The sequence below is a fragment of the Botryllus schlosseri genome, chromosome 3, assembly GCF_051294905.1.
Source record: "Botryllus schlosseri isolate E-star chromosome 3, Bs_hap1, whole genome shotgun sequence".
In the NCBI taxonomy this organism is placed as follows: domain Eukaryota; kingdom Metazoa; phylum Chordata; class Ascidiacea; order Stolidobranchia; family Styelidae; genus Botryllus; species Botryllus schlosseri.
The window spans coordinates 2,247,774-2,275,413 of record NC_137238.1 but is presented as its reverse complement, the minus strand read 5'-3'; the positions used below and the strand labels follow the sequence as shown (position 1 = coordinate 2,275,413).

The window sequence follows — 27,640 nt, the reverse complement described above, 5'->3', positions numbered from 1 at the left end:
AGCTATCCAGTTTTTGCAAATTAGACTTGAATTAGAATTGTAGGTGAAAATATTTTTTCCAAATTAGGCTAGAATTATAATTATAGCTACACGTTTTTTTCCAAATTATACTAGAATTAGAATTAGAGTTATAGATACAAGCTTTTTAATTATATTACGGTTATAATTATAGCTAGTTTTTTTCCAAATTAGATTAGAATTAGAATTATAGCTACACGTTTTTATCAAATTAAATTAGAATTACAATAATAGCTATCCAGTTTTTGCAAATTAGACTTGAATTAGGATTGTAGGTGAAAAGTTTTTTTTCCAAATTAGGCTAGAATTATAATTATAGCTACACGTTTTTTTCCAAATTATACTAGAATTAGAATTAGAATTATAGCTACTCGTTTTTAAAAAACTTACATTACAGTTATAATTACAGCTACAGTCTTTTCCCAATTAGATTAGAATTTGAATTATAGCTACACGTTTTTTTATCAAATTGAATTAGAATTAGAATTATAGCTACTCGTTTTTAAAAAACTTGTATTACAGTTACAATTATAGCTACAGTTTTTTCCCAATTAGATTAGAATTAGAATTATAGCTACACGTTTTTTATCAAATTGAATTGGAATTAGAATTATAGCTATCCGGTTTATTCAAAGTAGACTATAATTAGAATTATAGCTACACAGTTTTCTCCAAATTAGACTAGAATTAGAAGTATAGCCATATAGTTTTTTATAATTAGATTAGAATTAGAATTATAGCTACACATTCTTCCCCAAATTACTAGAATTAAATTTATAGCTACACAGGCTTTTCCAAATTAGATTAGAATTGGAATTACTGAATCCACGTAGACTTGAACATTGAATTAAATTCAGTTCATATCAAAATTATTCCTATCAATCATAAACAAGACTGTACTGCAAGCTTGGCTCGCTTCACGCTACACAAGTTCATCTGTGACATATTTAGGAAACCCAGAAATTAGCTAAGAATTGTCGCGAGAGCATGAAACGCATCACAATTGAAGATAATTGGGCCAATTAGACAACGAGAATTATCTAATATTGTCCAAGTGTACGCCGCGTTTCGTTTGACTTTAGTTATTTCGGGTTTGATTAGGTTCTGTTTATACGATTACGTCGGTGCTATTATAGTGTGTTTTAAGTGTCAACGCGTGATGAAATGTATATTTGGTGACTGGACGTAGCGGTATGCGCGGTCGGGTCGTGGAATAGGGTCAACGATCTTGTGTCGGTTGTGTTTTCGTTGGCGTATCGCGTGAAATAATAAATCACGCGCACAATTGTGAAGCCGCGTGTTTTCGCAATTTAAAGTTTGATTCGGTAATGATGCTTAACGCAATATATCACTGAATCGTGAATGAAGTCCGGTGTACAACACTAGGGGTGTTCAAAATGACCTTTTCTCTCAAATTCTACAGGATACTTGGATAAAATTGTTAGGTTACCTAATTGCAGCCTGCACACCAAATTTTGTTCAATTCCTACCAGTAGCCACATTGCTACAGTAGAAGAAAGTTTTTAATTTAATATATAAAAAATTTAAATTTTCTGTTCACCCCATGAAATTGTTCGGTTGTCTATAGAAACGATGCTCACCAAATTTGGTTCAATTTCAACCAGCGGAAGCGGAGTTATTGTTGTCGGAAAATTTGGATTCGAATAAAATACTATTTACGGTGGGCACAACTACTATAAATAATTGGTCACCGTAAATACTATTTTATTCAAATCCAAAATTTCTCGACGGTAATAACTCCGCTTCCAGTGGTTGGAGTTAGTCAAATTTGGTGAGCATCGTTTCTGTAGACAACCGAACAATTTCGTGGGGTGAACAGAAAATTTTGAAATTTTTTTATTCATTTTTATATAATGAATGAAAAACTTTTTTTTTCTGTAGCAACGTGGCTAAAATGTGATTGCTAGATGAATGGCGGCTTCAATGTTCTATTCTGGCAAATGTATAATGACGGAACAAACAATATATATCATGGCCAATAGAAATTCTTGCTCCCTCGGTCACGGCTCCGCTAGTAGAGTATTGTTGTTTTAACGCATACAAAATCGTATCCAGCTATTCAGTATAGGACAGAAAAATCTCTTTCACGCGGGAAAGACTTATTAACCGGATTCGTGAGTCATGCTTATCCCGTAAAGTCCAAAGATATCGATGTGGAATGTGGATACATCGTTTCGTGTATAGGCCTTTCAATTCCGTTCTCCCGCGTCTTTAGCGAGTTCAAACCATTTATCTAGAATTTCACAGACGGCCGGCGCTGCCCTTGACTTTTCCATTGTGCGACAAGCGTTCTGACGCGCGTTGAATGAGGAATGAGAACACAGTAATTGAATTGTGTCGGCCCCCTAGCGATTAGGCGAATGTCAAATCGGGATGGATAGTGTGTTTTTCTATCGATATTTGCCGGTACTCGCGCCCTTACGGAAGATGACGATGTTTGCTTTACAAAATACTTTCATGTTACGTGATTTCATTGCGTATGACATTAATGTATGTAGGGTTGCATTTAAAACAAAAATCAATGTTTTTCATTTTTCTTTTTGCTCGTTTGTTTGTTGATTAAGCCGTCACGTCACGAATATTCAGTTGTGACGTCCTAGTGGAGTGACATTGACAATTGAATATATAGGGTAAATATAGCTCCTCTGACGAATTGTCTGAACTATTGCTGTTGAACCGACTATTTTGAGGGTTCCAACCATCCCATATCGATACACGTCGGCTATATCAGGTGGTAATTGTCCTTAGGCTCATACAACATGGTTTTTGGGAAGTATTTACACAATTATGGCATAATTTTGCAACTTGAAAACGCATTTTTTTTAAAAAAGGCCTTCGTTTAAAACACTGTTCCAAACAAGTATTGAACAAAGTGTTTGTATTGTAAACACCGTTTGTTTTAAATGCAACCCTAAATACATGTACAGCAAGCTTGGATCGTTTCGCACTATGCAGTTACTCTGTAACATTTTCAGGAAAACCGGATATTGATTAGTAATAAAATTGGAGCATAGAAATATTTTACGAGTCAGATTAGAATCAGAATTAGAGCAAAGAAACGTTGCACGAATTAGATTAGAATTTGAGCACCGCCATTTCGCTGTAATTAGTATAATTAGTCAACTAGAATGATCTAGTCCCTAAACCTGCTTTACGTTCTGAATTACTGATGTTTTATCCGACGGTTAGAACCTGAGTAGGTCCAGTGACAAAGTGCGTTTACTTTTTCATTGCGCTCAAGCTGGTTTTCGTCATTTTCGTAGGTTTTTGCACCGCTTACCCGAAGTAGATATGCACGCGGGCTGTTTTCGCTTCTATGTCGACAGTTCTTAGCGAATGCTACTTATTTCATACAATTTTGGAAAGTATAGTAGTTCTGAGATCAGTTTGCACAAAATTCAATGTCACGATAACTGCGCATAAATCAAAATATTGCACAAATCAAGTCTTGAAGATGCACCCTGCAATACCTCTACTGGCCTGCTATCTGCTAAATAGAATTAATCGACAAAATTTACTCGAGAACTACATGATTTTCTTGTAAGACCTTTTCATTTTCTATTACAACTTCAAGTAGTTCTGACAGGTCTTGTTTATCGCTACTTCTTACCATAATTGAGTATATATCGACTGCGTTAGATCTAATTATGCTCGAGTACCGACGCTGTTTAGTTTGACCTGATTTTACGATTCCGTTATCAATTTCAGACTGTCGGACGGCTTCACCCAACTAGTCGGACTGTCTGAGCTCTACCTGAACGACTGTTTCTTGGAATTTCTGCCCGCTAACTTTGGACGGCTCGTACAGCTCAACGTGCTGGAACTGCGCGACAACCAGCTTCAGATCCTGCCCAAGTCTATCAGGCGGTTGTGCCTGCTGAAGAGGTTGGACCTGGGCGGTAACGTGTTTCAGGAATGGGTAAGTCGGTTTGACACTACGAACTGACTGGTAACGGCGTATCTGGCCGGATGTATTCGCTAATGAACGTAAACTCCACAAACTTACTCTCTGCTATTACATTATTCACGGCATTGATTTAATTTTGTATGCTGACAGTATTAGAGGGACCCACGCCATTGATGACAGCGTTTTCTTCGCCGTACTTAGCCCGCCACGTCTTCTTGCGATAATTTCTGTGGAGGATCTGGGTATAGACTGCTAGTGCTTATACGTTAATGTTTGTTGTCCGGATTTTCATGGTTTTTATAGCAATCTTTCGAATTAACCAATACATCGATGCAAACAAATGGAGTTTTGGAATTAGTTTCGGAAAAGTCTGCAACAGCAAATTTCCATCCAACCTTCGAACTACGCCAGCAGACTTGGTACTGCTTGCCAATAATTGTCGTTTAAAATAAGCAATAAAGATAATTCCAGATGTATAAGCAGGAAAATTAAAACGAAATTCCGACTATTCTAATCCTAATCAAATTTGGTAAAAACTTGTGTAGCTACAATTCTAATTCTAGTCTTATTTGAAAAAAAACTGGCTATAATTCAATTCTAAACGAATTTTGAAAAAAACTAGCAGTAATTCGATCTAATTTGAAAAAAAACTTGTTTAACTACAATTCTAATTCTAGTCTTATTCGAAGAAAAAGTCATAGCTATAATTCTAATTCTAAACGAATTTTGAAAAAACAAACTGTAGCAGTAATTAGATCTAATTTGAAAAAAATTGTGTAGCCACTAGCCACAATTCTAATTGCAGTCTTATTTGAAAAAAAACTATAGCTATAATTTAAATTCTAAATCAATTTTGAAATAAAACTGTGGCAGTACTGCTAATTCTAATCTTATTTGGAAGAAACTGTTCCTATAATTCTAATTCAAATTAAATTTGGGAAAAACTGTTTAGAAATAATTCTAATTCTAGTCTTGCACGGGAAAAACTGTATCTATAATTCTAATTCTAATTTTAGTATAATTTGTAAAAAAAACTGTATCTATAATTCTTATTCTAATTTTAGTATAATTTGTAAAAATAACTGTAGCTATAATTCTAATTCTAATTTTAGTATAATTTGTAAAAAAAATGTAGCTATAATTCTGATTCGAATCGAATTTTGAAATAACTGTGTAGCTATAATTCTAATTCTGATAGACTTTTGAAACAACTGTGTAGCTAATATTCTAATTCCAATACGATTCCGCATCGCCGAAAATTGTTCCCGATCTTAAGGACTGCTTGACTAGAATCCTTGAAATTATTACCGAATCGTTGTGCGCGGCCCTATTTATAACACATTATCCAGTACTGCCAGCTGTGTTGCATATTTGAAATTGTTACGTCATAGATTACAGTCTGTTATTTGCGATTGAAAATATTTTTCGATTTATTGTATACTCTGCGCACGGGTATATATAGTTGCGACATGTGGGCCATTTGTATTCACGGTCTCCTTTGCGCGCAGCCGGACGTGGTGTGCGAGCTTCGCCGGCTCACGGAGCTGTGGCTGGATGGCAACGAGCTGGGTAAAGTGCCGGAGCAGGTGGGCGAGCTGAGCGCGCTGGTTTACCTGGACCTGAGCAGGAACTTCATAGAGTCGATACCGGGCCAGATCGGCTCGCTGAGGCAGCTCACGGACCTGCTGCTGTGCGAGAATCACATCACGTATCTGCCGGATTCGATAGGTAAGTGCGTGCTTACATAAGCCTAACGTTACCAGAGTGATACGCTGTACAATATATACCACTGGAAAATAGGTGTGTTCATGGCGTAGGCCAGCGATTACCAAAGCATGGGTCACCTGATTGCTCTGTTATTGAAATATGCATCTTTATGCTACAAAAATCGAATGTCAGCTCTGCCTTCTACATCACAGAGTTAATTTGGTATGTTTTTCGACAAAACATGAAATAAAATACACAATCAAGGAATCTTATTTGGCGCTAATACTCATTTTGCGTCAAAATTTCGTGGCAATTTGATCAGTAGAAATAGCATGACCCTCTGTGCGGGTCGCAAGGCTTCACCGATCTGTATTATTCCGGACCGAATTAAAATTTTCTTGGAAACCATTGGCTCAGGATGCAAATCATCGACGAATTTGTTAAAATTTCATCATTGCGCAGGATGGAATTGCATGCCGAGGCGTATTAATGTACAATTCGTAGAAACTATGTAGCTTTGCTCAAAAATGTTATTAAGTAAAGGTAGAAGTAGCATACAAACATAACCACTTAAGTAATTGAACTCAAGGCAAAAAGTACTTGAGCATCTCGGAAAAGTAGATCAGCTTTGTTACTAGGGCTGTTCAAAACTGATTTTTTTCCTTTAAATTGTACTGGCTACTTGATAAATTTGCTAGGATATCGAAAAATAACGCTGCAAACCAATTTTGGTTCAATTCCAACCAGTAGCCGTATTGCTACAGCAGAAGAAAGTTATTTATTTATCATATAAAAATGAATGCAATTTTCAAATTTTTCTGTTCGCCCCACGAAATTGTTAGGTTGTCTATGGAAACGATTCTCATCAGATACGACTCAATTCGAACCAGTAGAAACGAGGTTATTGATGTTAAAATCTTGAGATTTCAAAACAAAGATTTAACCGTGGGTAGAACTATAATAAATAATTGCAGAATTTTCCACCGTAAATACTATTTTATTCAAATCCAAATTTTTCATCTACAATAACTCCGCTTCCATTGGTTGGAATTTAGCCAAATTTGGTGAGCATCGTTTCTATAGACAACCTGACAATTTCATGTCGTGAACGGTAAATTAAAAAAAAAATAATAAATAGAAACTTTCTTCTCTCGTACTCGTAGCCTATATAGCGAACCGTGCCCGCCTGAAATATATTCTGGTACGCCGTCGCGTGATTTCGAAACCGCCTGTAAATATGTATTCACGCGCGAGTATTGTATTTGCTTAGCGCCGTGCGGCGTGGGCAGACAACACCGCCGGAATTGACTGGTCTACGTCGCTGGTTTTCGCCCATGCGTCTTTAGATGGCACTTCGTAGTAACTAGACTTGGAATAACTAGGTAATTATAGTTGTGGAATCAGACTCAATGTTAATCTAAATTGTGAAACGCTCTCAATCTCATTTTAATCCGATTCCTGGTTTAGCCTATCTGAAAATGCCACATAAGAACTGTGTAGTACGAAACGATCCAGGCTTGCTGTGTAGACATTTGCTATTCTCGTTTAATTCGGAATCCAACGCAATTTACAAGTAATTATAATCTAATTTGGTGAAAAAACGTGTTGCTATAGTTCTTCTTCCAATGTGATTAGGAACAGCTGAACATATCTTAGTTGTAGTCTGGTCGTAACGCGTGGTTCGCGAATGTAGGTTGCGCAAACAACTTTACGAGTGTTTTTACGATGTGGCGATTGTATTCTCGGCGTGGCGGCGGTTAATATCCGATTCTGCGAAACGTAGCGGTTTTCGGTATATTTCGAAGGTGTCTGTTCATGCCCTGATTTGCGCGCAGACCTAGTTATTGCGCGGGTCGTGTTTGGCGATAAATAGTCGCTTGAAAAATGGGTTTAAATCTGGGGCGACGCTCATATGGCAGCGTATTGTCGCGGCACAAGATCGCGTTTTTGCCTATATATACAATTACTATGTTAGGCATAGAAATAGAGATGTTTCCGGAGAGTTGCTAAATAACGTGTTGCTCTGAAACCAGCTGTAGCCTTGTCTGGTTATCAGTATCTGGCAAGGCCATTAATTCTGCAATTGACCAACATTTGTTGGATAATCCTGTGCGAAAAATTATTGAGACACACATTTCGCGTTGCCGGGAGCGGCAGTTAACGCCATCATTTGGGTGCCTTGGAGTCGACTTTTATCAATATATGCCAACCACGTCTGTATATTTGTTGATATACAATGTTCTTTCCAATTCTCTAACAGTTGCTGACTATTGCCTTGACGAGTGTCAGCCGAAACTATTCGGGTTCATTTCAATATGAATATACTATACAATTGTATATTGAAGTTCTGTACCTCCAAGAAGCTATTCGAATATCAATAACTCAATATACTACTCAATTGTATGTTGACGCTCCAACTACAACACTTTTCAATATCTTCGAATTGACTTCTAATCGATATGTTTGTAATGCACTCGCGCCCTCTAGCGGTGACATGTTGCTTTTACGGTTGCTTAAAGTTGTTACGTTCTAGGTCTTGGTACAACAGTAAATATATTCGACAAACTTCCAATGAGAATGCAATGTATTTAACATTTAACAACAGAATCACTCTACCGCAAGCCAACACGATACGGTCACTATTAATAGAGCTTATAGAACGCAGGGTATAAATGCGAAGCATGGCACAAGAGGAAATAATGATCAACACGAATTATTAGCCATATAGCCTACCGATAAAGTGTCACATGATACCAATGTAAATCTACGAACATAACAAAACTAGTCACCGTTGGTATTCACTTTGTAATGATAATGTAAATTTCTACTTTCTGCTGTGAATTTCCATATCGGCAATTTTCTTGGCATAAGGAAGTCAAAAAACTATAGTCTGCGACTGCCACACTGGTACATGATGACATGGTATTGCATGATTGTTATTTGTTTTTGTATTCTGGATTGGGTATCTGGTACACGGTAGTATTGTGATGCCACCGATGCTGGGTTACCTAATTTGGAACAATTTACATTGTCTGCTGCCACTTATTTGTGGCTTATTCTACTCTACCATGCATTCTAGTATTTCATTACCATGTGTAACGATATCTTCGCAGGTTTCCTCGACAAGCTGACCATGCTGAAGGCTTCCATGAACCAGCTCGTCAGAATCCCGGAGAGCATAGGGAAATTGAAAGAAGTCGAGGAGCTGGACTTGTCCCACAATAAACTGGAGGAGATACCGCCCACCATCGGGAATTTAACGTAAGTATACTTGTATTGAGTAGTTGATCATGTCGACTACAGATCCAGATATATGTCAGCACACATGTCAAATTTTGGTGCCAAGCTTACAGGGCTGGCCACCAACCGGGTTGTGTTGACTCGACTCGAGTCGCGATTGTTTGGTGACTCGACTTGACGCGAGTCAGTTTTTCTAATGCGTAAATTGACTCGACTCGAGTCAATTTTTGTATTGACTCGACTTGTGGGCTGACTTGAGTCATTTTGTCACATGTGTAAATGACTCGACTTGACTCGAGTCATTTTTGTATCAACACGACTTGTACACGAGTCACTGTGTATGACTCAAACCAAGTCATATGACTCGAGACTAGGACGGCCAAGACAGACATTTCATTGTAACTTCGAAGAATAGTAAATTGGTATTTCGTCTATAAGTCGGGATAATTGAAAAATGGGGCCAGAAACTGTGAAAACTAAGGAAAATTGCTATATTATGAATGCGAGCCATTCTGTATCACTCGAGCAGAGTTAAAAAAGTGGTTTTAAACGGATTGAGCTGAAAACTGAACAGTGAACGTAATGAATTGGACTCGGACTCGAGTCAAAACATGATGACTCGGACTCGACCCTCTACTAGCTGACTTGGACTTGGAATTGACTCGGTGGTGAATTGAAAGTGACTCGACCCTAGTTAACATACAACCATGATCGATAGCATGTCGAGTCTTAAACGACTAAATAAGCAGTAAATAAGGTGGCTTCAGATTGTCAAACGTCAACTTTTCCGCGCAGGATGATGCACACGCTGCTGCTGGACAATAACGCGCTGTCGTACGTGCCGGCAGAGATCGGCGGCTGCGAGAGGCTCAACGTGCTGCAGCTGAGCAGGAACAGGCTCGACGAGATACCCAAGGAGGTCGGGGAACTCTCGGAGTTGAGGGTGTTCAACATTTGCAGGAACAGGTATGCGGTTGATTGTCGGTAGACAGGTTTATTGATATTCAACTAACTACAGTTTTTTGAGTAGTTCTAGTTCTAGTTTGCTAGATTCGAGAAAAGTGAGTAGTGCTAGTGGCAGTTCTAGCTGCTAGTTTCGAAAGACTAGTGGTTCTAGTGCTAGTTCTAGTTGCTGCGTTACAAGGTCGGTAGTTCTGGTTCTAGTCTTAGTTGTTAGATTTGAAATGTGAGTAGTGCTAGCTCTAGTTGCTCGTACTAATAGGCCAGTTGTTCTAGCTGCTAGGTTTGAGATGGGAGTAGTTCTAGTTCCAGTTGTTGTTGGGTGGATTTGAATAAAGTGAGTAGTTCTAATGCTTGTTCTAGTACGGTAGCTAGTTTTAGAAGGAGAACAGCTCTAGTTTTAGTTCTAATTGGTCGAATTGAAAAGTGGTTGTGTCCACTTCCACTTTTAAGTTGCTGCCATTGTATGTTTGGAGTCTAACGTAGTTCTTGTTTGGAAATCGCGCCCGCGTTTGAGTCAAGGCATCCAAGCTCGAATCCAAATCCTGAATGTATATTCCAACATTAGCTGATTGCCATATTGGGCAGGCTACTGCATTTTCAAAATTCGCAACTAGAGCTAGAACTAGAACTACTCACTTTTCCAAATCCGCATTTAGAACTAGAACTACTAGAACTAGAACTACTAGAACTAGAACTACTAGAACTAGAACTATTAGAACTAGAACTACTAGAACTACTTTTCTAGAACTAGAACTACTAGAACTAGAACTACTAGAACTAGAACTACTAGAACTAGAACTACTAGAACTAGAACTACTAGAACTAGAACTACTAGAACTAGAACTACTAGAACTAGAACTACTAGAACTAGAACTACTAGAACTAGAACTACTAGAACTAGAACTACTAGAACTAGAACTACTAGAACTAGAACTACTAGAACTAGAACTACTAGAACTAGAACTACTAGAACTAGAACTACTAGAACTAGAACTACTAGAACTAGAACTACTAGAACTAGAACTACTAGAACTAGAACTACTAGAACTAGAACTACTAGAACTACTAGAACTACTAGAACTACTAGAACTAGAACTACTAGAACTAGAACTACTAGAACTAGAACTACTAGAACTAGAACTACTAGAACTAGAACTACTAGAACTAGAACTACTAGAACTAGAACTACTAGAACTAGAACTACTAGAACTAGAACTACTAGAACTAGAACTATTAGAACTAGAACTACTAGAACTACTTTTCTAGTTATTATAAGTCTGGTACTGGGTACTTTGAAAAAAAGTCGATGTTAAAATTGCCCTGTTTAAATCCGCTTTTTAAAATCCCAAATTGAAGCGTGGCCGAATCATCGAAGCTGGTATTTCCAAATCCAAACTGCAATGCATTTAAAATTATTTGTTTCCAGACTTCCGTATCTGCCTATCACGGTGATCAAGCTGGCGCAGCTGGAGGCTTTGTGGGTGAGCTCTAACCAGTCGAAGCCCAACGTGCCGCTGCACGCAGAATTGGCGGGCGACGGGAAAACCAGGATACTCACCAATGTCTTGTTCCCGCAAACAGAACAGGGTATGGTGGAAAAATCTGAGAATTTTTAGATTCCGTGTGTATGGGATGTCATTCTGCATTGAAATAGCTATTGTTGAAAAATACCAAATAATATTCAATACGACTAAATACTCCGATGTAGATTTCGTAGTTACACACCGAAAGCTAATTAATGGATTCTATATAACGTAATATATTAATATTATTAGGGCAATTTTTTGACATTGCACAATTTTGTCAAAATTGTAGCATTAGGTGAAAAAATTGTCAATATTGTTCACAAAGTCAAAAATTTTTTTCAACCTGAATTTCGTGTGTACCGTAGATGTTTGCACCGTCGGTGATCTTATCATTTGATATTTTACATCTTGTAGCCGACCGTTGTAGACGGCCCATTGTCTGTTCCTTGTGAATCATTTACGGCCAAATGAAACAAATAGGTTGGCGTGGTGTTATGCTCAACGTACCGCAATATCCTTACTGAAGCAAGACTCTTATAGACATTTTCTACCCAAGAAAGTGGGAAAGTATCTTTCATTGTACTACAACAAATTTATATTATATCTACCTCAACTCGTGATGTAACTACTGTAATTCTTTATAGGTCCAGATTTCGTTAATATAAAAGTTTTTTTCTTGTAAAAATTTGTCAGTTTTCGAGTCGATAAGTTTTTTCAGGGTAAACTACTTTGTAAGTGCAGACAGTTCCAACCTGAAATGAAGATCAGCAGTACAATTCTGACATGTGCGAAAACGCCTAATTTACATACACGAGGGCAACATTTGGTCAAAATTCTGTTTTTTAGGTCAAAATCTTCCATTTTTTTAGGTGTAAAAACAATTGCCCTAATTATGATTGATTTCCCGCGCAATCCCGACTTAATGATCGTCACTCTGACGCAGGCACTCTGAAATCGCGAGCAAAAACCGATTCGGACGGGTACGCCAACGACGCTGCGGACGACGACGAGCCTCCATTGTTCCGTAAACAGCGGGGGGTGACCCGGGTCGCTTTTAACCTGAGGCCGGTCTGCTACAACAGCTCGGACGATGATTACTCGGACGAGGACAAGATAAGGGAGAACGGGGTCATGGTTATTGACATTCCGGCGAAAGACCACAATTCCAATGAGAAATTGTGAGTACAAAAGTTCTCGACCCATCATCAATATACAATTGGATAGCATTTTCATATTTTCATACTTTTGGCGGTTGATCGGAGGTGGGTGCTTTTGAAATGCGAGATGTATCTTTGCGAATTATAAAAAAATGGCTAGGGACTCTACGAATAGTTGATAATATCAAAATGTATACAATTCCCATGAGAGGGGCTAATTCGAATGATTGCCTTGACGATTTCACCCATGAAAATGATTGAAACATCTAGTTTCTGTTTTACAAAACACAGATACCAGAAAAGCGAGTCGTTTTGCCTAAAAACATGGTAGAAGCGGGAATAGGCTTGGCGGAGCAGCTTATTTCTCCTGTGCCTTGGAAGAATTTGGTGGCGTCTAATATGCTCTAGTAACACAGTTGTTGTTATTTCGCCGTTTTCTATTTCTTCGTGCATCATTATATAACTTTATATGGACTGTTTTCGTTACAGCCCCGTTAGCGACCAAGGAAATTCCGTGGACGTTTCAGACGCAGTCATGTCGAACAACGGTCTACATTTGCAGCCCCTTACTTTATCTGTAAGGTCGCCAGACAAGTCGGACGACTCGATAGGTAAGTTTCTTATGACCTGCCAGTGTGGTTTGAAATCAAGCCACGACAGCCTTATAAAAGATTGTAAAGCAGGGGCATCCAAACAGTGGACAGAAAATTTTGAAATATTTTTCATTTATTTTCGTATAATAAATAAATAACTATATTCTCTCGTAGCAATGTAGCCAGTAAAATTTGATTAAAAAAGTAATTTTTGAACACCCCTGCTGCTCGAGTGTCGTATACTATTCTGTCGCATAGTGCTCATGTGACCATTGACCACGGATCAGTCGGGATAACTGTTTATGCCGGCCCGAGAGTTGAGAATTCGGACGCAAGCGATTTCGACCTGACCATATTTTGCGTTTTTCAGACGGGCCAGAATCTGCTGTAGTCTCTCCGACAAACGGATTGCTATCGGACGAACTCCGGCCTCCGTCCTACCACGCCATCAACGCAGAGGACCAATCAGACGAGCGGGCAGCAGCATCTCCCAAAACACAAGTCGAAGAGACCGAAAGCGAACCGAAATCCGTTTCTGTCCCCGATCTCCGTAAATCTCCTGAAAAACCGGAAGAGGACACTATCCTGTCTAACCCGGAGATCGAATCTCCAGCAGATTCCGAATACGAAGACTCTCCACGCATAAAAACGTGGTCTTCTCATTCTCACTTGCCCGCGATTCCTAACAGTAGCGGCGATTTGAAGCCTGTAGCCGCGGAGATAATAAGCGATCAATCATCGGTGTCAAGCTCGAACGGTGCAGAAAACGTGACAAAAGTCACGAGACTGCCTATCCCAAGCCAGGCTATCTTCAACAAAGGCCCTGCGGACTCGATAGGCGAGATTAAGATTGATAATTCGCCAAAACCTCCGCGTAAAGACCCTCTGGAAGACATTCCTTTCGTGGACAGCGAGATTTCGGACGAAAGCGACGCTTCCGCGCTCGTGCTAAAAGCTCAACTCGGGAAATCTCCGAAAAAACCAAAACCGCCGCCCCCTCCGCGCAAAGATTCTCTGCTGAACAAGACAAAATTCGCGCAAAACGAGACAGGCGGTGCTTCCAAATTACCGACGGTGTCACCGAAAACGACTGCGTCTACGAGCGCGACGGTGTCAACGCCGGCGACACCGTCGGGCTTGAAAATTTTCACTCCAGCGCTTTTGAACCGTCAAAAATCGCTGTCGTACGATTCGGAAGACCTGCCCTTGCCGCCTTTAGACGACAGGCCACCCTTGGACGGTCTCCCCCCTACAGACCGCGATTCAGGTGTCGGCAATGATGTGGACAGCCAAGAATCCATCCCTGAGTGTGAGGAAGGTGCTACGAAAGCTACGGCGCCCGCGGTACCGCCGAAACCTAGTAAAATCGCAGCTAGCATTAAGATGTTTGAAAGCATATCTGTAGATCCGAAATCGCCGAACGCCGGGTCTAAGACGCTGGCCGATTTATTACCTACCGGGCCCAGACGCATTGATGATAAGGCGATTATAAAACCGAACAATCATCTTGACGATAGTGTCTTGGAAAAGGCGCCTGAGCCTCCGGTGAAGCCACAGATCCCACGCGAAATTATGTCTGAAACTAGGGAAGTCGTGTTTTCGCGACGAAACGACGATATAACGGACGCGGCCGCCTTCAGTAAGGCTTTGAACGAGATTTCGACAGCCCCCGATCGGCGTAAGATCACGAGAAGCCGTTCCGACTCTGGAGAGTCCGCGAAACAAACTCAGTTTCGGGAGAGATTGGAGAAAATCATGCAGCAACAGAAGAGCGTGTCCGCCGCGTCGAAAGCCGCCCAGGGCGGGGCCGCGTTGAGCTTGTCCCGCAAGGCTTCTTTTAACAGCATGTCGCAGCCTACCAGCCCTGACGGGTCAGGTCTTGAGAAATTAACTGCAGACAGCGCTTTTCCTGTACCCGAACACTTTCAGACACCGTCCACTCACGAGTTTAAGTCTCCCGTTAAGAAATCTGTTAGTGATAAATTGAAGAATAAGTTAGACCGCGGTAGCAATGGTGCGCCCGTGAAGTCTCCTTCTTCTTCTAGAATCGCGCGTTCGAGACCAGGGTCCGCGCCTGCCGCACAATTACTGCAAAGGCGTAATTCAAACCCGCGGAATTCACTTTCCGCTGCTGAAAATGATGATAAACGATCCTTAGGGCCTTTCTACGGAGGCGAGGAACACGCAGGTACCGTCGGAAGGACGCGATCTAAATCAATCGAGCAACAGTTGGGGCAGTTGCTCTTGGACAGTGATGAGGAAAGGCTTTTGCGCGATCAGAGAGTGAATTACGAGCGCCGTACTGACGATCAAAGGCGCGAACAGCATAGGTTGAAGCACGATTCTTCCGGAATACGAGGGTCAAGGAATTCTTTATGTTCCCCGCCTCCCGTGAGGCACAACATGTACGCGAAAGCGAGGTCTTCCACGAACACGGCCAGCGCGCCTTTGGCGGATTGGAAACACAAGCTCTTGCAGCATATCGAAAGGAAACGTATCGAAAAAGAACAAGTTGCCGCGATGCAGAATATGGCACGCTCGCCTCGAGTACAGCAGCCTCAGAAATCGATCGGTAAAATCAAGTCCCCGCCTAGAACTTCAGGACCTGGTTCGAAACAAGGATATTACGAGCAATACGCTGTGTCAACGCATAGAGGAATGGGTCAAAAATCAGTGACAGCACCTGTTTTACAATCGGCCCCTAAAATGGTGACTAATACGCACGCGTACCGACCTGATGGTCCGGCCGTACGCAGTCATTTTTCTGGAAACTCGCGCGCGGCTAGGCTCGCTAAACAACGGACTTTTACCCCCGGCCCTGAAGCGCACGGTAATCAGCCTGCTATGGCGCCCAGGCCGAAAAGCGCGATGGATAATCTCTCCCCGCAACATCACCACGTTGAGCCCACCTACGCGGAGCCTCCGACGTACAGGCAGCCTGTTAAGTACTACGCGGACTTGCGCACTCGCAAGCAGCCGCCTCTGCCGACTTACGAGGACTATTTGCACCGTAGGGAGGTGCCTGCGCGTCCGCAGGAACCGCAGAGGCTGTCGCGTTCGGAGTCAACGCGGAAATCGTACCGTGGCGGGCAGCAGCAGCAGCAGAACGCGCGAGGGCGGCGGGACTATGAGGACGTGGCCGGGTATCCTTTGAGGCAAACCGGATCTCATGAGTCGCTGATGGATGCTGCCAGGTGAGAGCGTCTCTAACAGAATCGTAACGACTCGACTCACGAATCACTCGAGTGACAATTTTTACAATGACTCGGCTCGAGTCATTTTCTTAAACATGGAAAACGATCTGACTCTACTTGTGTCACTTCATGTGTTAGAACAACACATAGGCCTACTCGGTCGCTGCGCGAGGCTCGGCCGACAGACTTGTACAAGCTTCCAGTCTAGTTGGTTCGCTGTAAACTAGCTACTGGTTTTTCTGAGTAGTTCTAGTTCTAGAAAGTTGCTTAGTTTGAAAAGTGAGCAGTTGTGGTCCCAGTTGCTTAACGCTTATTCTTGATATTTTTTTGACCTCAAAAAACTTAATTTTGACAACTCTTTGACCTCGTCTATGTAATTAGATATCTATGAAGTATATAATGCAGGCTACAAGTTGTCAAATGATACGTTCACTGCCAGTGCAAACTCTACGATACAAACGAAATGCAGGTTGTAGAAAGATTTTGACTTTGAGAACAATTTTGAGAATTTGTTGACGTAACGCTACACTTTTGACATGTGAAAAAAATCGCCCTGGTGATCAATAATAAAAGTAGGTTTGGGTTCGAAGCCCTTCTCATTTCAAACTCAAAAGTCACAAAACCATTGCACCGCATCAAAGATTATGTGGTATGTAGTGCCTACATCATTACAGTTTGAGGTAATGCTGTGGAATGATCCTGACTACACAAATATGTAATTTCCACTAACACAAGTAGCTTTGCACTTTATTTTGTGTACTTGGATACAACCAATCTATGTTTAAAGTGTTCTAACGTAAAAAATAGTACAGAAACTATAATTCTCATTGATGAATCAACTCTGGGAAGGAGTGTGTAAATTCGGTACTTGAAAAAATTTCTCACAACTCGACTCGAATCATAAGAATGGCCGAGTCACGGTACGCTATTTGTGATTTGCAAATCGCCGGTATATCAATATCTTATGGTTTATTCCACGATTCGGTCACTTGGTTGCTTCGCAACAGTGTCTACAACTGGTAGTAAGACTAGTAACAACGTGTCATGCTGATTGCTGACCATGGTAGTGGCGTTAAACCGCATTTTGACCTTACAGATACAACCAACAGCACCAACACGACGCCTACTTCCCTTCAACACCGCTGCGAAACGCGTCTTCTCACGACTCTGTTCTGGACCAGGCGCCCTACCAGCCCGCCAGTTACGCGCCACAGCAGTACCCCAGCCCGGCCCATCAGACACGCTACCCCAACAATCACGCAGCACAACGGTATCAGCCCGCGGAAACTAAACGCGGTACTTACGCCAGCCCTGACTACGCTACGTACGTTAGCGTGTACGATTACGAACAGCCACAAGCCGAATACCACTCGCAGGCTTACCATCCTCGGGCTGGGTACAGGAATAGCGCGAGGGGTCAGCGGCAGACGCAGCATCCTGAGCAGGATATGGGGTACGGGAATTATGCGTACCCGCCCGGGTATCATAACGCGAGACAGCAGGTTCAGGCGCAAGCTTACGAACAGCGTTACAGACATCACGAGCCTGTGTCGCCTGTTCTGTATCGGCCATTGCCGGAGAGGGAAGAGGAAAGGTGGGTATAGAGGGGTTTTAACGTATTTTGTGTACATAATCTTGAGCTAGAGGCATTACCGTGAAGTTTGATACGTGTTGGCATGTGATATAATAGCATACGGCATTTCAGCATGCTACAATTGGGCATGTAACACTAGAGCATTCGGGTTAGGGTTGGGTTACACTGGGCAGTCTGAATTGAGTATTAATACTAACGATTAGTCTCGATTAGTGAGAAATGATTTTTCAAGTACTGAAATTATACTGTCCTTGTCACTAATAGTTAAGTTATCAATGAGAAGTATGGTTTCAATAATGTATTTTTTGAAGTAGAAGCCTTGAAGCCTTGATTGATCGTACCATTCATACCAAAAATGTAGCATAAAGCTACAGAAATTGGTGAAATGACATATCTGTGTAGTCGTGATCAACTCGCGATTCATTGTCACAGAGTGCAAAAAGAGGTATTGTCGAAAAAATACCAAATTATCTTTAATGTCATATAAGAAGAACTTCTTGGAGGTACAGGTCTTCAATATACAATTGAATAGTATATTCATATTGCAATGAACCGAATATTTTCAGCTGACACTCGTCAGGGGTAATCGTCAGCAACTAGTAGAAAATTGGAAAGAACGTGGTATATAAACAATCGTATCACAAAATATCACGTCATCAGCATGAAATGTTGAATAAGAGATCGTTCAATGTACTATTTATAGATGGTTCACGAACTGCTTTTGTTGACACAGCCTTGGTTGGTGTATTTTGATAAAAGTCGACAAATGAAAGTGTGAACGACCCCTCCCAACGCATGGCATTATATTCTTTGTCGTCGTGTGACAGTTGCATATTAGAACTATTGTTTATGTTATGGCGTCATAATGAGTACTGCTTGAAACATGATGCCAGATTCATAATCAGATCACTCGGTTACTCTATTTTGCCCAGCGATAAACATAGTACCATGTGACACCTTTCGTTTGGGGTAAATTTTTGGTTACGGTTGGGGTTACCATATATTGCCGATGTGGAATCAATGTAACTTGTGTCTATTTTACACACTTTGAAAGAATTAAGTTCTTATTTTCTTTTGGCCATGATTGACATAACTATGGCCAATATAGGGCGGAGAAAGAATGAAAATTTTAGGTGCTAGATATCGTCTCGAAAATTGTATATTAGTCGGGCTTTATTTATCATGATAATTTTGTACAGTGTCGCGTCAGCGTTCAGGCCCTACCACCAGCAGCAGCCACAGCACAAGCCGCACCATCGCAACCCGTACGCGCACGCGCAGTCCTACGGCCTGCCACCAAATCACGGCATGATGCAGAACGAGTACAAGCACCCGGGCAGGCACATGTCGCCGCCGTCCAACTATCAGTACATGCCCGAGCAGCGAAGGTGGGTGGCGTCAGTAGACTAGAATTAGAGTTACAGCTATACATTTTTTTTCTAAATTAAGACTAAAATTAGAATTATAGCTGTACATTGTACAATTTTCTCCAAATTAGACTAGAATTAGAATTACAGCTGCACAGTTTTTCTCAAATTAAATTAGAATTAGTGAATTTGCAAAAACTGAGAAATCGCATAAGTTCAGCTCATAGCATATCAAATTTCATTCTCGTAAGCAAGATTATGGCAATGTCTGTACATCAAACTTGGCTGGTTTCACACTATACAGTTCTTCTGTAGCATTATCAGGGAACCATGAGTTAGATTCCATTTAATGCAATGGTAAGTAATTATTGTTACTTTTCCATGTAATCATAAGGGAGTATTTGGTGATTTTGCTGTAATGGTGATCGTAATCGCGGGATTCAGAAGCAGTAGATTTGATATTATGTTTGGTGGTGGACTGAATAGACATTACCGTATTGTAACAGCCATCTTTTCAAAACCAAAATAGCATGTTTCCAGCCACTGCCTAGTCTAAGATAGACCACAGCTATAAATCAAAAGATATACATTACTGGTCAATCACAGTTACCGCAAATGGAGCTAGTTCAGGTTATTGCAAGTGTCAATTCTTTTCGGACATATATCTTGTCCAAAGTCGAATTCCATACATAATAATATCTTTTGTGTGCAATCTCGCGTTTGGCCAATAAATACACATATATGTTTCAGACACGCGCCCAGGCAGCCTCCGCAGGCCTGGTCCGACACGCAGGAGGATTTCGAGCGGGTCACGGTCAGCGTGCGGCGGAACCCCACTTTCGGCTTCCACGTGACGGGGGGCATGGGTTTCGGGGGCAACTCTTACAGGCCTGCGGACGAGGGAGTTTTCGTGACTCACGTTACGCTTGGTGGGGCAGCCGATAACAAACTGCAGCCAGGCGACAAAATACTAATGGTGAGCCCTGAGCCAATTTGTGTTAATACTAGTAGTTGACGGCAAAATAATTGCTGTTTTTATGAGTAGGTTCAGTTCTAATTCTAGTTGCTGATCTTGATAAGTGAGTAGTTCCAGTTTTAGTATTTGTTACGCATTGAAATAAATAGTCGCCTAACAAGCAGAAAACCAGACTCGTACAAACGACCAGTTTAGTTAGTTGACGGTCAACGAACCACCGCTTTTTGTGAGAGTAGTTCTAGTCCTACTGCTCATTCTGAAATGTGTGTATTTTAGTTCTAGTTGCACATTTTGAAAGTGCATAGTTTTAGTGGTGGTTCTTGTGTCGATTTTGAAAAGTGAGTACCGATAGTTTTAGCTCTAGTTCCACATTATGAAAAAGGAGTAGTTTTAGTTTTAGTTCTAGTTCTAATTGCATATTTTGAAAAGTGGGTAGTTGTTGTACTAGTAGGCTACTAGATATAGTTGTACGTTTTGAAAATTCATCAGTTTGTACAAATCTGTTGCCTACACACACACACGTGGTGATTTGAAAAGTTGGTTGTTCAAGTTCTAGCTCTAGTTGCGAGTTTTTAAAAGCGAGTAGTTCTAGTTCCAGTTGTAATTGCGCTATTTGAAAATGTAGTGGTTTGCACAAGTCTTGCCTACACACACAAACATACACACACACTATAATGTGAAAAGTTCATAGCTCTTGTTCTAGTTCTAGTTACACTACTTGGAAATTCAGTAGTTTATACAAGTCTGCTGCCTATACACACACACACACACACACACAGTCTGAGTAATCACGTTAATTCCTTCCTTGCCTCGCAGGTGAACGGGTCCGATTTCGTGGGCATCAGCCACCAGCGGGCCGTCGACTTGCTCAGAAACGCGGGCAAGGTTGCCGTCATCGTGGTCGAGCGCTCTCTCGGCAAGCCCGTGTGAAGCCGCAAAGCCAGCGGCGGAGAGGTTCAAAGACACTCGTGAGCTGGGCGCAGTGAAGAAGCCGTTTTTCGTTTGCTTTACGCAGAATTTCTTTACGTTACGACCCGGGCTGAAATCCGGCCGCGAAACGGCGGAGTCATGTCTCGAGCCGTGTTGGTTGTGACGTTACGTGACTCTGCAATATTCGGGGACTTAATCGCGTTCTTCCAGTTCTTGTGTTTTGTAAGATTTTTGGTAAGGCTGGGCGTGATGATCTGTGTGCTCAAATCCGAATAGAGTATTAATTCTAATGGGTGAGAAATTGTTCGCTCCTTTCAATACAGAGTTAATTTATCAATGGAAATGATAGCTCAAACAATATTTTTTACTTTGGAAGCCTTGGAACCTGGATTGGTTGTATCGCAGCATTAAAAAGCTACACGCTTTAGTGGAAATGACATATATGCAAAGTCGTGAGCAACCCACAGCATTGTCACAAAGTGCAATGAAATAGGAATAGTTGAAAAAATACCGAGTTATCTTTAACGTGATACGAAACTCTCATTTTTTTTCTGTGTGGTCAAAAAAGTATATATTTGAATTTTCCTTATCATCCATACTTGTATGTCTTGTAATGATAGATGATCGTAAACCAGAATTGACTTGAGAGCTGATACTCTATTCGGAATTGTATGAGGTACTCAGTTTCGCCTGGCCTTACTGTAGGTCGCTTCCAGAAAATAAGTCTTCCAGAATACTTCAACTGTCGTGGTGTCCCAATGCGTGGTGTTATGATTTGGAAACCGTAACGTGCTGGTTACCGGTGCCGCTGAGTATATGCGGTCGGCTTTAGGGGTGCGAGTTTGTGTTAGCGGATGAAGGTTTAAAGAATTGAATCACTGAGGTGATAACGGTAGAGGTGGCACCAAGGCGGGCTTGTCCGGTCTGAAACGGTGATGGAATGGTGTGTCTCCGGCTGTTTAGAGATAATTGTTTTTCAAATTTCACTGGATGCTTGATGAAATTGTTGGTTGCCCGTAGAAGAATTGCTAATTATCCGAAGAAATTTATAAAAATCACTATAAAATATTTCCAAATTTTAATGGCTACCCTTGAAGTGATAGCTCGCCTTAATAAACGATGCATAACGAATTTGCTCAATTCCAACCTGTAGAATTTCTATGAGGATAAAGTTTTGGTTTATCAGTAATATTATAAATCTCGTAAATTTTACAAGCTAGTACCCCATGAAATTGTTAGGTTGTCTAAAACACGATCCTTAACATGTTTTTCTCAATTCCAACCAGTCATAGTGAAGTTTTTGGAGTAAAAATTTCGGATTTGAAAAAACGGTATTTGCGATTGCTTATCCTATCAGAAATCATAAGATAATTTCCCACTGTTAATTCTATTTCTGTAGAATCTAAAACTTTCCTCTCCAATAACAGTTCATCCACAGGTTGGAATTTAACCAATTTTGGTGTTTTACGTTTTTTGGGGGCAACCAATCTTGTCTAATACCCAGTACATTTGAGAAAAGTTATTTTTGAACAGCCCTAATGTCGGTGTGTGTGAGAAAGGTTTGTCTTGAACGCTTTGCGAAGGATATACGGTTGATATTACATGAGTGAAGCACGGGTGTCGGAGATATCATGGAGTTATTTTGAATTGCGTTTTCTTGTCGCGAAGAAGCGATCTTTGTATTGAAGTGTGGCGTAAAGAGTGCAATTGGTCTGCCGCGTGGGTTGAAATCGTTTATATTACACTCGCAGCGCTCTGTTTCGTATAGTATTACTTTTTGTATCGATTGCGGACGCGGTATCTCGATGGCGCGAGGCGTGGTACATTTTCTTTCTTTTTCACTCGGTCTATCGATCATACTATGGTTGTCTTGTGGTTGTTTTCCTATCAAATGTTCGCTTATTTTTCTTTAATAAACGCACCCTATATACGAAGCTGTGTTGTGGTCGTGCGGTTTGATTGGATACGCGTGGGCCGTGGGACTTGCGTGCCCGATGTACATTCCGGCTGGTTATGGTAGTCGGTTTTAGGTGTTAAAGTGTAAGTGCTTACGTCTATTGCTATACTATTACAAATTTTAGTAGTATCAATCTGAGGAAAAAATGTTGTGGCATTCTCGTCGCATTGTCAGATAAAGGACTAACACGGGGACGTGCGTCTACCACTGCAAGTTATCTACCTACCTAGCCACAACTTGAAGTGAAACCCAGGTAGCAACTCCAGCAGGTTATCAGACAACAGCACGCCTTCGACACTGGGTATCTGTGTTGGATTAAAATTCAACTAATGCAGAACGGCAGGGAACCCTACATGTTTCCTAAAATGGGTTCACTACGTCTTATAGGCTACACATTTCACACTTGGCGATGGCATGTCTAGAGAGAGAGTCTTTATTTTCATCCAACCAATATACATAACACACGGAAGTGATGGTGGTACAGAAAATATGCGTGCACAGTAGGGTTGTTCAGATTTGAAAAATTGTCAGGAAACTTCGACCATTGTGATCCAAATAATGGTTTAGTACATAAAAACACTTTTATGAGCAATTTTGGTCATCTTTATCGTGATCTTCCTTTTCCTCAAACCCCCCAAAGATCGCGAGGTCATTTCTCCTTACTACAGCTGATACACCATAGTGTTTACGTTGACGTAGTGCTCTGTAGTGTTGACCGTGTAACCAGTTTGTAGCTTTTGTGGTGTTATCAGTTGAAAACGGTTGTGCAGAAATAAGGAATTGCAAGGTAGTATATTTGTTTTCAAAATTGTACCTAAATGTTGTCTTATAAATATCACATGTATCTCCGTTTTCCTGTTCAAAACCTGTCTATCGTGTTCATGGGAAGCATTTATTAGTTGCACGGGTGACACTGGTTTGTTATGGATCGTACTTCGAAGGAGCGCCGTTGGGTTGCAAAGTCGTGAACAAATGCAGAGATTTGCAGCTACTTTTTAAGCAGTAAATGTATTGAAAGGTGTATGATATGTAATGTCAGTAATATTTACCTCAATTTTAGTTTATCTGTAACATAACGAGTAATTCCATTTGATGGTAGAGTGCAATTTAGTAGAAGAAGAATGCCTGACACAAAGCCGAGAAAGGTAGTGCCGGATTCACCAAGAACAAGATCGAAGTCTGGTTACTATTCGAGCGGATAGTCATCTGATTGTATCAGTCACTCCCAGTTCTAAAATATCTGCTATATCTGAAGGAAAACTGCCCTAAGACTACCAAAACGCAGGAATTTCTTCTTCAAATTGTTGGAAGAGGTTGCCAAACTTCACGCCGCTTGAACTTTATTATATTCAAAAGAACATATCAATTGTGATGAACTCGATAAGTTGGGGGACCTTGGACATTGCGACGCAGTTGTCGCCATCTCAGAAAAATGAAGACATCGCATTTTATGAGGACCAATAGTATTCTCGCAGTGCACGACTCGCATGAGACCTTTGAAAGAAGCTAGGCTGAGATCAGTGACGAACCTGTTTCAGCATATGCGAGCATAAGTTCTAGTGACGAATTTGTTACATTAATGTCCTCGTCACCTGGGAAGGAAACCAGTACACCACCCTCTGATTATGATGCTGCAATCAAATATCCTTCATTTATTGAACTTCAAGCTCCTAGAAACTTGTTAAGAAAGAAAAATATTACTGATGAGCTGGACCGCCTAAAATTGACTGATAACCAAGCAACTATGCTACTTAGTGCTTTCATGCAGGCATGCGGAGGGAATATTGATGCCTTTGTGATATCCATATCAAGTATAAAAGAGACATATAAAGTCTAATCGCCGTAAGGTTCCACATGATATATTTGAATCATTCCAACAAGACCTATCCAGTCATGCTGCTATACACTGGGATGGAAAGTTGACAGAAGACAGATTTGGAACAAACTATGAAGCATTGGCTGTGATATTGTCTTCTTATCCTCAGCATACAGATGGAAAATTACTTGGAATTCTTAACATCTTTTCAATGATAATACCAATTGTTGCAAGCCACGAAAATGTTATAACGTGCTGATTATTTTTTGCCATAATCTGCTTCATAAAGTTTGATTATTCAAAATGTTCTCACAATAAATTCATTGAGTTTCAAAAACATACATTGCCTTCACTTGACTCTCTTGTTGTTACAAGAGCAAGCCTTGTATCATGAACTCGTTGGATTTTCACAATGTTGCTCAGTAGGTACCCTTGTCATATTCCACACTATGGCAACCTCTTAAACTGTTTGAACAGGACAGTCCTGCGTTTTGGTCGTCTTCGGGCAATAAGTGAACGGGAATATTGAGTAGTGGACTTGTCTCTTGTTCTTTGCAGGACAGGTACAACCCTTTTCCGCTTTGTTTCAGACATTCTTCAACTAAATTCCGGTTCTCCATCAAATTAGACAACTCAGTATTTTACAAATGAGCTGAAATTGTCCGGAGGCACTGGCATTGCACATTATATTCCTACTTAATAGATCTTTCACTAACGTTAACAAAATAAAAGCAACCTGGAAATGCATGCAATTGTCTCATTCATATAGCCTGACTAGCTGTAGCAGTGGGCCTATAGAGATAACAACACATGTACCAGAAGGTCGCACTGGCATATGTAGTTCAATACGATTGCCAAAAAGATATATTACCATGATATTTATCACCTATAGACGGTCGTTTTCCACTGCAAACTCCACTAAAGGTACAATCATCACCTCAGAGCACTGCTTTACAATAAGAGCTAGGTAAAAACTCTGGGGAATCCCCAATAATTAGGAGAATTGGCCCCTGATCTTTAGGGGCTTTGAGGAAAAGGAAGATCACGATGAAGATGACCAAAATTGCTCATAAAATTGTTTTTGTGTACTAAACCATCATTTGGATCACAATGGTCGAAGTTTCCGGACAATTTTTCAAATCTGAACAACCCTAGTGCACAGTATTCGGTATTAGATAGGAATGATCGATAAGACCGTGAAGGTCATCTAGTCTGATCACACCAGCATCAAACAGGTACACTTGACTCTGAACAGTCTGGCTGTAAAAAATGTTAGTTGAAAAAGGAAAATAGAAGAAAAATTAATCGCTGGTAGCAAATGTTGGGTACATCGACGAGTGACGGGAATGAATATTCGATAAGGCTACTTTGGGAAGCAGGGCATAGCCGGATTCTCAAATCTCTCTGGCAGGGTTACCGTATTTGAGAATATTTAGTCACATACGAAATTAATGATACTGGAAGGACAAGAAGAGGCCCCGATTTTCGACCCAAATAATAGCGTCGAATTCGTTTTGCCAATGATCGCTTGATGGATGTCGAAGTACAACATGAACGCTTTAATGATTTCGTGAATTTAATGAGTATAAGTCCACGAATAAAGACATGAAAACGTGAATTTCAAGACCCACGAGGTAGTTGATCATAATCAGCGGCAATTAAGAAGCAACACGAGGGTGTAGACAGAAAAAAGTATTTGGGGGTGGGGGGGAGGAGGCGAAAAATTCAATTACGTAAATGACTATCCTCCCTTAACGATAGGGAAAAAATAGGTAAAAAACGATGGTCTTTGGTCCTTATTAGTTGATTAACACAACATCAGGGGCGATCGTTATATAGGCTATCATATATTTCACTCACAGACATAAAGTGATGTGTTAATATAAAGATTGTGCAACGAAGCGGGAAAATTTTTCATGGTTGATGAATGGAATTGGTTCATTGTATTGTTTCTTGCATATTGCAAATACGTTTTCCTTCCGGCAACCTTTTTGATATTCATGCGCAGCCTCCTTTTAATTACTGATGTAGGCCTAGCCTACGGCCGCATTCCTGGACATGGACATAATATAGTCGCAATGAACTAACTGGACACCACATACCGATGTTAAACTGTCCATGTCAATATTCGGTGAACTCCGGACTAATCTAATTTTTCATATCGCCTTACTATAGTGGTGATGTATTGAATGGTTACTGGTAATGGTCCTGGTCGCGCGAAGATCGAAATATTTTTCAGATTCACGAATGAATTTCGTCATTAATAATTAGTAGTTTCGCATATTACTATCCAATATTCATCCTTTTTCAGCTCATTTGATCATATTCACCGGTAGAATTGATGGAGTGTGGGTTTTGGAAATGTAGAGTAAGTCATAAATGATGATGAATATTGGGGTGGGCCAATTGTTTTTAGTCACTTTGTTGCATGCTGTTTTTTCTGGTCCTCCCCCCTGGATTGTCGGTATAGTGGTAATATACTGGAATCTCCCTAACGTATCAGAAACAAATTTATCTCGTGAGGAGCACAGAATTCCAAGTTATCATTTCTATATGGAGCGTATCATTTTCCTCCGCTGTTCGCATCTGCACTCTGAAGATCAGTTTGCAAAGGGTGCTACTATATTGAAATCGAAGAACGAAGTCGCATTGAATCGCACGTAGCGCGAAGAAG

General features: G+C 40.8%; 1 protein-coding gene across 5 annotated transcripts in view; it reads left to right on the top strand.

The window, feature by feature from the left end:
* LOC145435565 (uncharacterized) overlaps window positions 1–23,127 on the top strand; it is a 68,940-nt gene extending 45,813 nt beyond the window's left edge. For 4 of the 5 annotated variants that reach the window (XM_080312846.1, XM_080312844.1, XM_080312845.1 and 1 more), the window contains 12 exons: window positions 3,748–3,958; window positions 5,455–5,674; window positions 8,767–8,914; window positions 9,689–9,859; window positions 11,283–11,443; window positions 12,326–12,560; window positions 13,029–13,150; window positions 13,503–16,326; window positions 17,423–17,920; window positions 19,120–19,308; window positions 20,038–20,263; window positions 21,080–23,127. In XM_080312846.1, the coding sequence (XP_080168972.1) occupies window positions 3,748–3,958; window positions 5,455–5,674; window positions 8,767–8,914; window positions 9,689–9,859; window positions 11,283–11,443; window positions 12,326–12,560; window positions 13,029–13,150; window positions 13,503–16,326; window positions 17,423–17,920; window positions 19,120–19,308; window positions 20,038–20,263; window positions 21,080–21,193 (5,119 nt within the window). In that variant the 3' untranslated portion in view covers window positions 21,194–23,127. Of the gene's footprint in view, window positions 1–3,747; window positions 3,959–5,454; window positions 5,675–8,766; window positions 8,915–9,688; window positions 9,860–11,282; window positions 11,444–12,325; window positions 12,561–13,028; window positions 13,151–13,502; window positions 16,337–17,422; window positions 17,921–19,119; window positions 19,309–20,037; window positions 20,264–21,079 lie in introns of those variants that run through there. The other variant, XM_080312848.1, reaches the window with a different exon arrangement.
* The last annotated feature ends 4,513 nt before the right edge of the window (window positions 23,128–27,640 follow it).